Consider the following 13,384-nt stretch of genomic DNA (forward strand, 5'->3'; position numbering starts at 1 on the left):
TTGGATTGTGTTGGGGTTTATTTGAATTGTGATGGATAAAGCTGGCCGGCAACCTGCGCGCATAATCACTACGTAGCTGTCTACCATTTGCAATATAATGATTTTAAAATTCTACAATACTCACAACCATAGCTTCACTTCTCTATTATATCAATACAATACAATAATCTATACTATATAGCGTATAACATGTCCACATGTTCCTCTTAGCAATAAGTAATTTTTTAATATTTCTTTCACTATCAAGTAAAAGATTTTATGACAAAGTATTACTCTCATCATGTGTGTTTTATTAATTAGTTAGAATATAATATATATATATATATATATATATATATATATATATATGATAGAGATCAATTAAGTGAGGATAGTAACTCACATAAGAAGTGTGGACTAATGACAATCTTTGGATTGTGAATTTAGACGGCTGAGATTGCACAAATGGTTAGATTAAAAATTACGAAATAAGCGGTGAAATCGCAGAGAGTAAAGACGCTAGGGGGTAATTTAGTAAAAATGTTGGGATCTTGTTAACATGCATCTTGAAAGGAAAATTACGTCAAACTCGGTTGCATTATATTACCAAAACATCTTCCCCTTCGTTTACTAGCTTAGCATGCATAATGCTCAAACGACACGAACAGATTCCCAAAGCATTATGCCCTGGACCTGAGTCCACCATATGCATAGTGGACACGCTGTACATTCATAATTTTTATATTGTAGATTCATAATTTTTATACTGTAAATTCATAAAATTTATAATGTAGATTCATAATTTCTATACTGCACATTCATAATTTCTGTACTTTAGACACATAATTTCTATATTGCACATTCAAAATTTCTGTACTGTAGATTCATAGTTTCTATACTGTAGATTCATAATTTTTATAGTGTAGATTCATAAAATTTATAACGTAGATTCATAATTTCTATACTGCACATTCATAATTTTTGTATTGGTGATAACTATGTGTTCATAATTTGATAACGATACAGGTTAGAAATTATGAATCTACATTACAGAAATTATGAATCTACAGTATAGAAAATATGAATGTGCAGTATAGAAATTATGAATCTACATTATAAATTTCTTGAATCTACAGTTTAGAAATTATGAATCTACATTATAAGATGACGAGAGTCTCCTCTTCGGTCTCCGCCTCCACCATTGCCGATGACAAAGTTGCCCGGCCTCTGCCTCAGCCCTTTTCGCCGACGACGAAGCTGCCCGGCCTCTGCCTCTGCCCTTGCCGACGTCGACGAAGTTGTCCGGCACTCCGGCCTCCACCTCAGACTCGAAGGCCGAAACAAGCATAAGAAATTTAGAATTCCTATTTCCTTTTTTCTCTTTAACAAAACAAAATTGTAACTCCCACAAATTGTCAAGATCCGACCAACTCCGCTAAAATTGTCTCAGAATCCTTATTTTGGATCTTCGGTTGGATGTTGCCAGAACCTTTAACATCTCCAAGAATAAAGGGGTCGTTTACTTCGTTTCTCTGTTTTTCCATTTCCAGTTTTCCATTTTTCCATTTCTCCAGTTTTCCTTCTCCATTCTTCCAGTTTTCTATTTCTCCAATTTTCCAATTTTCATCCCACATTCCTCTAGTTCTTCATTTCTCTAATTTTTTGATTTTATTAAATACAATTATCTCATATAACATTTTTACATTTCTACAACAAAGATAATAATAATAATAATAATAATAATAATAATAATAATAATAAAAGGTAAAACTAATAATGATAATAATAATAATAATAATAATAATAATAATAATAATAATAATAATAATAATAATAATAATAATAAGAAGAAGAAGAAGAAGAAGAAGAAGAAGAAGAAGAAGAAGAAGAAGAAGAAGAAGAAGAAGAAGAAGAAGAAGAATAAGAATAATAATAATCTACTATACTAATAAGAATCCAAGAGAGTTAGGCCTATAATGGGTAGAAAAAATGACGGTTAAATATTTTAATCAAATATATGACTCAGATTGATCAGATTTTAATTTTCCCTTGAGATTTCTTAATTTATCCATAATGAATACGATTATTTGTTAACTTTTTCATTAAATATTATCTTTTTCGTTAATTTTTGTTAATTCACCGTTAACTTACTCATTGATTTCATTAAAAAGGTCTTAGGTTTGAACCTCAATACCTCATCCCAATCAAAATTGGTATAATTAGTACTCAGTTTTACTCTTATTAAATTAAATAATAATTTAGTAGCTACGAATAATAATAATAATAATAATAATAATAGTAATAATAATAATAATAAGACGTAGAATAAGAAAAATAATAATAATAAAGAAAATAAGAATAAGAATGATGATGATGGCGCAAGGCTAAAACTGAAGTGAAAACAAAACTGAAACAAGCGCACACAGCAGGATTCGAACTCACGACCACTTGAGCAATAGTACTATTCACCCGTGTTTCTCCCATCCTTCCATTTGGAGAAGTCCAAATTTCCTTTCTCCAAAATTGTACATGAAGTGGAAAAATGGAGGAGGAGTAGGCATTTGGAAGCAAAATTTTAGTAAACAACTTCTCCAATTTTTATTTTTCCACTTCTCAATTTCTCCATTTTTCTGGAAAATCCTCCATTTTTCCAAGTTAGTAAACGACCCCAAAGCTTTTTCTATGGAAACATCCTCTGGTAATGTCCAGGTTGAACTTCCATTTGTAGGTTGCACAGTCTGTAATGGTAAGCCATAAAGCCCAAAAAAAATAAAAAAAAATGCAAGTATAAATGAAAGATGACAGCTGAAATACTTAAAATTTTTGTAACAAATATTAGAGTTTTTCCATGATAATAAACATCCACTGCACCAGAATTGACAGGAGTAGTCTTACCACAGAAATCAACTTACACAATTAAACACCAAAAACTAAAAACCACTACTGGAAATTATGGAATTTCCGACCACCTGAAAGTGATCTTAAATCAAGTTGATACCAAAAAGAGGTCGGAAATAGCAACAAAGGTTTTTCCAGATACCAAAAGTGGTCGGAACAAGGTTTTTAACTTGATTTAAGATTACTTTTAGGTGGTTGGAAATTTCATAATTTCCAGTAGTGAACCTATTTCTGTCCAGTCGAAGCAATGCCCTCGTCGTTACTTCCAAAGCTTAATGATCTTGTCATGACTGGCTGAAGCAACCAAACCCGCCACTGTTAAAGTGTTAATACAGCCAACGAAGCAATCAATCATTCATGTGAAGGAAGCGTCATCGTTTTGTTTTGGGTCATGTTCCAAAGCTCTAGAGACTGCAAGAAATGCCCTTTGGTTAGTTAGTTAGCACAGAATCACATTCTTAAATGGATGTTATTGGAAGTTGAATATGCAAAGGTTTCATAGTAAGTAGAAACACGAGGAGTTGATAAATTGCAAAATTAATCTCTAGGAGTGGAGATAAGTTGATAACTTGCCTGGTAACGGCCAATAACTACCAATTGTTAGATATATTAAATAATAATATATCTATATAAGATATGTATATTATATACAACTAGTATTTGTCCCGTGCGATGCACGAAAAATATGTTATAAAAATATATCATATATGAGGTTTATTCATATATAAAAATTTTGTTATTTAATAATTATGTGTGAATTGCTATGATAAAATTATAAACATAAATATATTTACAATTAAAATAAAAATTGGTATTTAAGGTGGGTGATTACTACAAATCTTAAATTATATTAAAAATTTAGTACAAATCTTAAACGGCTTCGTAAAGATATCTGCAACTTGACATTCACTTGAACAATACTCAATGCTGATTTGTTTTTCAACAATCAACTCTCTGATTTTGTGATACTTGATATCAATGTGCTTGCTACGACCATGAAAGACTGGATTTTTGGACAACGAAATTGCTGACTTGTTGTCACAAAAAATAGTTGTAGGTGCTTCCTGCTCGTGTTGTAAGAACTCCAAAATTCTCCTCAGCCAAACTGCTTGAGTAGCACAGTTTGCTGCTGCAATATATTCTGCTTCTGCAGTTAAAAGTGCTACAATCTGCTGCTTCTTTGAAGACCAAGAAAATATAGTTGAACCAAGATAGAAGACATATCCTGATGTGCTTTTTCTGGTCTCAACATCTCCAGTCCAATCACTGTCTGTGTACCCAACAAATTCCACAGCTTCATTAGTAGAGTAAAAAAGTCCATCATTACTCGTACCTTTGAGTCTTTGACATATCTCAGAATTCGCTTTGCCGCAACCCAATGTGATTCTTTTGGTTCCTCCATGAATCTGCTAAGTAACTCCAAAAGAAATATCTGGCCTTGTTGCCACCAGATACCTCAAACTTCCAATTAAACTTTTATAAGCTGTAACATTCACATTCTTACCATACTCATCAACAAAATATGAGTCAATGCAACCATACCACGTCCTAGGCACTTGCTTTAAGCCATACAAGGCTTTTCTCAACCTATACACTTTATTTTCCTCTCCTTTCTTCAGAAATCCTGCAGGTTGCTCAACATATATTTCTTCTTCAAGAAAACCATTCAAAAAAGCAGACTTGACATCCATTTGATGCAATTTCCAATCATTTTGAGTAGCAAGAGAAATAACCATTCAAACTGTATCAAGTCTACTTACTGGGGCAAAAACCTCAAAATAATCAATACCTGGTTTCTGCTTGTAACCCTTTGCTACCAACCGTGCTTTAAAATGGTCAATCACTCCATTTGACTTGTACTTCGTTCTGTAAACCCACTTCACTCCAATTAGCTTCTTTCCAGGAGGTAAATCTGTTAACTCCCAGGTACCATTCTTTTCAATGGCACGTATCTCCTCATCCATCGTCTTAAGCCAATGAGTTTCTGTAGCAGCCTCCTCAAAAGTTAAAGGATCACAATCTGCAAAAAGAGCAAATTGAACAATCTCTTCATCAGACAGGTCATTATCATGACCGAAAACATAATCTTGCAAGCGAGCTGGTAAGTGGCGCTCGCGCTGAGATCGTCGAATTGACGATTCTGGCTGTGAAGGAGACTGGACATTATCTGGAATCGGTTGCTCATCAACAATATTTTCAACAACAGGAATAACAACTGAACTTTCATCTTTAGCTAACCAATCCAAGACACCATATTCATCAAAAGTGACATCACGACTTATAACAACCTTTTTAGTTTCAGGATTGTATATATAGTTTATAAGCCTTGGAAACGTCACTATAACCAATGAATATGCACTTCTCACCTTTATCATCCAACTTCTTTCTCAATGGATCCGGCACGTGTGCATATGCCAAACACCCAAAAACCTTGAGATTATATTTCTTATAGAGGGTTTCTTCCCACTTCAAGCTTCCTCAGGTGTCTTATCGCGAACACTTTTAGTTGGACACCTATTCAACACATAGACAGCACAAGCAACAACTTCTGCCCAAAAAGGCTTAGGCAGATTCTTAGATTTCAACATGCACCTCACCATATCCATGATAGACATATTCTTCCTCTCAGCCACTCTGTTTTGTTGTGGAGTGTTTCTAGCTGTCATCTGGTGTTGGATACCCTTCTTCTTCAGAAAATCATCACAGGCAATATATTTTGTACCTCTATCAGTTCTCAAGATTTAATTTCATAACTACTTTGCTTTTCAACAAAAGCCTTAAATTATTTGAAAACATCACATGCTTCAGACTTTTGCTTCAGAAAGTAAACCCATGTTTTCCTACTGAAATCATCAATGAAAGTAATAAAGTACTTACAACCTCCATGTGAGGGAACCTCCAACGAACATAGGTCTAAGTGAATAATCTCCAACTGTTTTGTGGCTCTCCTTGACTTGCACACGGGAAAGGGTCTCTATGCTTCTTCCCAATCACACAAATCTCACATATACAGTCAGGGACATTCACAACAGGTAAGTCAGAAACAAGTTCCTTTCTCGCAAGATAGTGTAATCCAGAGAAATGAAAATGCCCAAATCGCATATGCCATAACCTATTATCATCACAAACTTCAGAATTAAAGCTAGCAAGGAGAGTATGCTTAATTTTCAAAGGAAATAGTCGATTTTGGGACATATTTACCTTTGCAATCAAAACTCCTTTAGCATCTGCAATGGTACAACACACTTGAGCAATATCTATCTTATATCCTTTTTCTGACAACTGACCCATACTCAACAAATTTTGATGTAGTTCAGGAACATAGAACACATCGGATATAAAATTGTGAGTACCATCCTTTAACTGAATAGAGATTTTACCTTTTCCCAAAATTGGCACTTTTGACTTATTGCCAAATGTCACTTCAGACCGGACTGATTCATCCAGTTCAGAAAATAATTCTTTCTTCCCACACATATGGTTACTGCACCCAGTATCCAAGAACCATATGTTCTTATCTGCAGAAAAACTATCGCTGGCCAAAAGTAAGGTTTTAGAACTCTCACCAGACTTTTTAGCAGTATTTTCAGCAATGTTTGCTTGATTTCCACGATTGTCCTCATTATACCAGCAATCTGCAATCTTGTGTCCATACTTGCCACAATTGTAGCAATGAAATGGAAATTTACCTTGTTTGGTATTACCTCTACCTCTTCCTTGGTTGGAGTTACCACGTCCTCCTCCTTGGTTGAAGTTACCACAGCCTCTTCCACTAGATCCTCCTCTTCCTCTTCCACGACCTTTACCAGATCCTCCACCTCTTTGATTAGTGCCAGTCACATTAAGGGTGACTTGACTCTTCAAAGCTTCTTCAGCTAGTGGTTCCGATTTTGACGCAATTCTGTCAATATGACTTTCTACCACACCTTTCAGCTCTGCAATTGATAAGAGCTCAATTTTGTGTGACTCTGTGATCGAAGCCACCACATGGTCATACTTCATCGGCATAGTTCGAAGAACTTTTTCAACCACAGCACCATCTTCAATTGTATCTCCGTATAACCTCATCTTATTCACCATATCAATAAGACGAGTGAAATACGCGTCTACTGTTTCTGTAGAGGTCATCTCACAATTGTCGTACAACCTTCTCAACGACTGCAACTTAGATTTTTGTGCCCGATCGACTCCTTTGTTTGACACCTTTAAGATGTCCCAAGCTTGTTTTACTGTTTGAGCACGAGCTAATTGCCCAAAAATAGAATAATGAACACCTTGGTAAATCTGACCCAAGGCCAATTGATCTCGCCGTGTTTGGGCTGCATCAGCTCCTTCGGGTAGACCGGGATCAACAAAGCTCCAAAGATTTTGAACTTTCAAATGTGTGGACATCATAATTTGCCAATAATTGTAATCGAGTTTCCTGTCCAATTTGGGACCCGACCATACAATATTAAAATTTGCGACATAATTCACTACGAAAAATACCTCAGGGTTGAAAGGTTGACTGGCTTTGATACCAAATGTTAGATATATTAAATAATAATATATCTATCTAAGATATGTATATTATATATAATATATCTATATTCGTGTGTGTGTATATATATATATATATATATATATATATATCATTAACTATTTATACTAAGCAAATACAATCAAAATGCTAAAAAGAAGGAATTAATGCTCCATGACCCCACACTACACTTCCCACGTACTACATTACTCTATGCATGTATCACCTCATATTTCATTTAATTATTACTTGGTTTACTAATAATAATAATAATAATAATAATAATAATAATAATAATATAACACCAATGAAGAGTAAGAAGGATGGAAAACACAAGAGTGAAATTTGTTGCCGTTTGAACTAAGTTCATGTACACAATTCCCTTCGCTTCCTGAACCCAGTGTCTACACTCTCACAGAGTCCTCGCTAACTGAAGCCAGATAATGACCAGTGATTAAGTACTGTGAAAGGTAACATAACAGTACTATGAGAAATATAATACACCGACTCTTTAAAGTAATTTATAATGTAAAGAAATTGTCCGGTTGTTTGGGAAACAAGAGGCTATAACTTGTTCCCATAAATTACTGACTCTGATACAATGCATTATCTGTTCATAACTACTTTCTCAACCTACTGAAGTTCAAAGAGTCAATATCGCTTCCTCTGAAGCTTGAACCCGCAACCACCCATATGGAAGAACAACTTGGTGCCACTAGATCACAAGGTCCTTAGCAAACTATTTCAAAGGTAAGGCACAATATTAGTTTCTTTTTTTCTTTTTGGGTAACGAGGGAGGTCACTACCCGAGGGTGTACACAAACACCACCTTGTGACCCTAGCGGGCAAAGGACCACAAGAAGGTAAACCAGCCTACTAGGTTGGCCCTTAGCTGACCAGCTCAAACCAAAAAGGTCAATATACCACTCCTATGAGTCGAATTTGGAACCTTGTGGTTACCAAGCCAACAGCCTAACCAACTTGGTTGGGGTTTCCCAAGCAAAATATTAGTTTTGAATATTAGGCTAGCCACTTAGCCATAACAAATTCTCCCACGAATTCTATACACTCACCTTTAACGTCTGTCTCATGTTTGTGTCTCCACGTCAAGACTCCATACAACATTCTCAGCAGCTGCTGCAAGATACCTACCAAGACGAGGCTGAAATCTCACCTGAGCCGTGCCACCCTATTTCAAATAATGAACATCAAGATCAAGTCATGATACCAAATAACAGTGACATCGAGGAAGAACACACCATATATATATATATATATATATATATATATATATATATATATATATATATATATATATATATATATATATATATATATATATATAACATGCTGTAAGATTTTTCCTAATAATATATATTGTATATTATATATTAGGGCCTTAATTAAGTGGTGCAAGTTGACTAGACTTATTAAGTGGTCTGGTTGGACTGAATAACTAGAAGTTATTATTCAACTAGACTCTGTGTCTAATATAAACCTGGATCGATGGGCGGATTTATTTCCGCAGTTCTGCCTAAGTTTATTTTCGCCGGATTTATAGAAATTTTTCGACGAACTGATCTAATGTTATTAAGCCAAGCATGAACGACGGTGAAAGGGGATTTTGTTTTGGAAAATTGCACTGCCCCGTCTGTCGTCACTTTTTTGTTTTCCGAGCTCTCGAGCGAGACTGCTAGAGGTAATCTGCACCGTGGTTATCGCGTGCGATGGGCAGCGTTGGCAGACCTGGTGTCGCAACGAGGAGAGCCGGCAGAGGCGAGTTGGATTCTCCGGTGACGTCTCTGTCACTCCCCTGCTTCAGGTGACGCCGTTGTGCTCCAATCGCTGCTCCTCGATTTTGGACGAAGCTAGTTTCTTCTGGTGACGACGAAGGGCCGATGGCGATAAGCGAACGACGCAAGGATCGTCGGACGCCGTAAGGAACGTCGTCGGTCGGCGGAGGCTTCGTGAACAGAGACGAACATCGGTTGTCTCTGGCGTTGCGATGAGGAGATGCGATAGACCGAAGTTGCTGCTCCATTCCCTCCTTCAAGCGACGCCGGCGACATCAAGCTGCTGCTCCTTCTTGTTTCAGTCGCGCCTGCCGTTCGCCATGGCAGCTAGGGTTGCTGTCTTTTGAAGAAAGAAGAAGATGATGATGGACTATAATATATTGGCCGGGTCAGACCCATTTTGGGCCGACTTGGTCCAGTGTTTTTTTTTTAAAAAAAATGCCTACTTTAGTTATTGGGCTTGCTTAAGTATTTTTTTCATAATTATATTTGGACTTCTTCTAGCTTAATTGTTTAAGTCAATATTAAATTATCATTCAATTTTCGGCAAATATTAAGTTTTAATTTGCTGTTTGAATTTTAATTTAATATTAAGGTGCATATTAAATTGCTTTAAGTATTGCAATTTCTTTAGGATATATGTGTTAATAATATATTAATATGTAAAATGCGAGCATACTAAGTATTTTTTTTAATATAATTTTATTGTAATAATTATACATTCATAAAAGCATGCATTAAGGTTGGATTTAGCATATTATTAACTCATACATTCATTGTTAAAATAACATTCAATTTTGGATCTTTAGGCTAATTTAGGACATTATGGTCTATTAAGACAGCTTGTTTGGTTTCTCATTTAATTTTGAGCATATTTTAGTCCTATATTTCACTTGAGACTTTAAAAACCTATTTTGAACAAGCCATTTGGGACCTATTTTGGGTCATTAAAGTATGGATCTCACCATTTTAATTGATATTTTAATAATAATTATAACTCCTTTTGGGTTTATAACATGTTTATTAAGTTTTAATTATTACTAACTACCATATTTTGACATTCATCGTTTGTAGTAATATTAAGTTGGTGTATTTCAGTACTAGACCATTTTTCATCCATGTTATAATTCACTTGGGCCATTAAGGTTTATGAGCCTAATTTGAGTGATTAAGTGCTATAATTATTGTCTTGGCCTGTTTTGAGACATTAAGAATTTAAGGGTTTAATTGTTATTTTGGCCGTTAAGAATTACAAACTATTGTTTAAGTTGATTATGTTTTTTAATCTATCAATAATTTTTCAGGCCTTAATAATAATGTTAAATCTTTAATTTTATGGCAAAAGCAATATAGTTGGTATATTGTCTATATAATGGTAATTTGTTTATTACCTTAATTTCAGTCTCCCTAAGTATCATAATAGTCCTGATTAGTTATTTTGTGGTAAATTGATATTAGCATTTGGCATCCCTTAATTACAGTTTTGCCTTTATTGTAGCTATTATTAATTGACATTATTAATTACTGTTATTAAGTTTAAAAGTTAATCTCATTTATTACCTTTCATAATAATTATTATTTCATGGTAATCCGCTATATTTGGTACATTGCTAAGATTACCCATTTCCTTTTTTTACATAACTATTAATGTTGGTAATTGAAATTGCACCGTGAATCTTGAATGCAAGATTTAACTTATTTTTCTACTTGATTTTATGTTATGCAACAATCGCGTTCATTAATTAGGTTATTTAATCAAATGTAAATAACTGAACTTGAAAGCATAAAATAAAATAAGAACACATAGAATTGTTACGCAATTCGGAGCGCTTCTCCTACGTCTGCGGGGCAACCCACGTCTACCCAATCCACTATAGATGTTCACCAAGGAGTTATACAAAAGGTAAGTACAAAAGGCTACCAGTCGTTACTACCACAACACCTTCCTAACATCTACTCAGGATTGTAAGTGCATACATGCCGTGACGATCTTCAAGCGAAGCTTCAGTTGAACCAGGTACAGACTGTGCAGCTCGGATTTAAACTCTCAAGAAATAATATAATAAAATGATTAATATAAAAGCTTTGTGTAGAATTTCCTTTATCTTAATATAGCAGCTCTCAATTCGTCAGTTTCCAAAAAGGAATAGCTTCCTTTTATAGTAACTTTTAATCCACCATATTTGATCCATAAAGATAGCATCCATAATCTTCAACAAACCACATCCACACATACTATTTTGAACTTCTCTCACTGTATGCTCTGCTGACTTTCTTTTCTTAAATTTCCAATAAATGATAGCCACTTAAAGTAATCTTATAAGATAGAAAATGGTCCAAATAGATTTAAACTCATCTTAAATCTAATTAAATCTAATTAAATTGAAACTAAATAAATTAGCCAACCAAGGTTTTAATGTGTACTAGACTTGTACACTTACAATCACCTCCTTTGGCAATTTATTTGGTAAAACTATAGTATCTTATACTTTGGGCAAAATAAGATAAACAATTTGATTTTATTGAAGGCCCTTAGTATATGTAATAAACAATACCTTTAAAAAAACAATTTAAACTAAAACCCTTTTGGACCATATTCTGTCCGTGTAAACTAATGAACCTGTACTGTCGAATATCCCATGAGATGTTACGATTCAGACTAATAGAATTATTCCCAGAAACCACACAATACGAATATAAGCTAAATAAAAGCTTCATTGTGAATAGACATAAACCATGAATCGCATAATCAGGGAGTGATATTAGTCAGAGATTTACCACACAATATTCCAGAAGAGTAGTAGTACCAAAAGACATACCATATGCAGCAATCAGAGTGAAGCCAATACATCAACCATAACTACTACTCCCCCTTACTGTGTTCCCCCCTTATTCCAACTTACCAAAACAATATTCCAACAATTTTACCAAAACTCCCCCTTAATTCATACTCCCCCTTTGTACTTAATTTGTACTCCCCCTTTTTGCCAATAAATTGACAAAGGTGAACATCTATATTCTTGGATTGAGTCTGACGGAGTGCCCTATGGGACTGAACTTGCATAAGAAGATTAGAAACAAAACGAAAAAAGCAGAATGTGATAACAATTTGAACAAATAACATATAAGTACAAGGCAAGTGGGAGCAGATTAAGTAGATAAAATATACCAAGTAATAAACGCATTCAAGCACAAATTCGTAGCAAATAACACAAAAAGCACACAATTGGGTCACTCAAAAAGACAGATTGGTAAATAAGACAGTAAGCACATTCAGGTAAAGCATATTCAGCCAGAGATTCAAATAGAGCAAAATCAGGCAAAGATTCATATAACTCAACTTCAGGCAAAATTCATAACAGTTAGCACAATAAGTATACAAACAAACACAGATACGGTCATGACCGGACCAACAAAAACACATTCACATAGTAACACAGGAAAATACAAATATTAAACAAATTGCATCAAATTTTCATTCAAGTAACCATAGAGAATTCAAAGATGCAACACAAGAAATACCAATAAAATAACCTAAGCTAAAATAGGTTTATCAGTTCAAAATCACTCAAAACAATGCAAGTAGAACATTTAGTAAACGCATAGAAAACAGTCAAGAACAAAACACAAAGAATCAATCCGCAGTTTAGTAAACACATAGAGTAGTAGGCAACGAAAAGGACTAATTGCGAGAAAATTAAAAAAGACAAAATAGAGGGAAAATCTATCATAGACACACTCCAAAAAAAAAAAAAAAAACATATATGCAATGTGAGAGCATGTAGGAACAGAACCATTAATTCAAAAGATAAATTCCCTGATCCTGAAACAGATTCTATCACGGATGCAAAATATTACACTGGCAAAGATGAAGAATTGTCAAGATTTGATGAATGCAAGGATATTTGAAGTAGAAGGCACCAAATTAGGTAAAGGAACACATAAAAACTCAGCTTTAGACATAGGAAAATTTGCAGGTTTTTCACAAGACACATTAGACAATGACACCCTAAAATATTCATGAAATCAACAAAAGGAATTAGAGAGTAATGAACCTGTAGACCTTATCACCAAAGATGATGGCAAAATTAATTTTGAAGATGGATGATCTATTGTGGATGCGTGTTGGAATGTCAATGTCGTCTTGATCAGTATCAGATTCTGATTCTGGTTTTGGGTCAGGTTAAGATGGCGT

The 13,384-nt window shown here is 34.5% G+C and overlaps 2 protein-coding genes across 2 annotated transcripts in view; one reads left to right on the forward strand and one right to left on the reverse strand.

The window, feature by feature from the left end:
* The window catches only part of LOC109171014 (putative late blight resistance protein homolog R1A-10), a 60,176-nt gene that overhangs the window by 36,059 nt on the left and 10,733 nt on the right, over positions 1-13,384 (forward strand). The window lies entirely within an intron of this gene.
* LOC109171011 (transcriptional corepressor LEUNIG) overlaps positions 8,476-13,384 on the reverse strand; it is a 43,251-nt gene continuing 38,342 nt past the window's right edge. Inside the window, exon 16 of the mRNA XM_019320143.1 lies at positions 8,476-8,585. Coding sequence (XP_019175688.1) covers positions 8,484-8,585 — 102 coding nt within the window. The 3' untranslated portion in view covers positions 8,476-8,483. The remainder of the gene's footprint in view (positions 8,586-13,384) is intronic.

The sequence above is a fragment of the Ipomoea nil genome, unplaced genomic scaffold (genome assembly GCF_001879475.1).
Source record: "Ipomoea nil cultivar Tokyo-kokei standard unplaced genomic scaffold, Asagao_1.1 scaffold3384, whole genome shotgun sequence".
NCBI classification, from domain to species: domain Eukaryota; kingdom Viridiplantae; phylum Streptophyta; class Magnoliopsida; order Solanales; family Convolvulaceae; genus Ipomoea; species Ipomoea nil.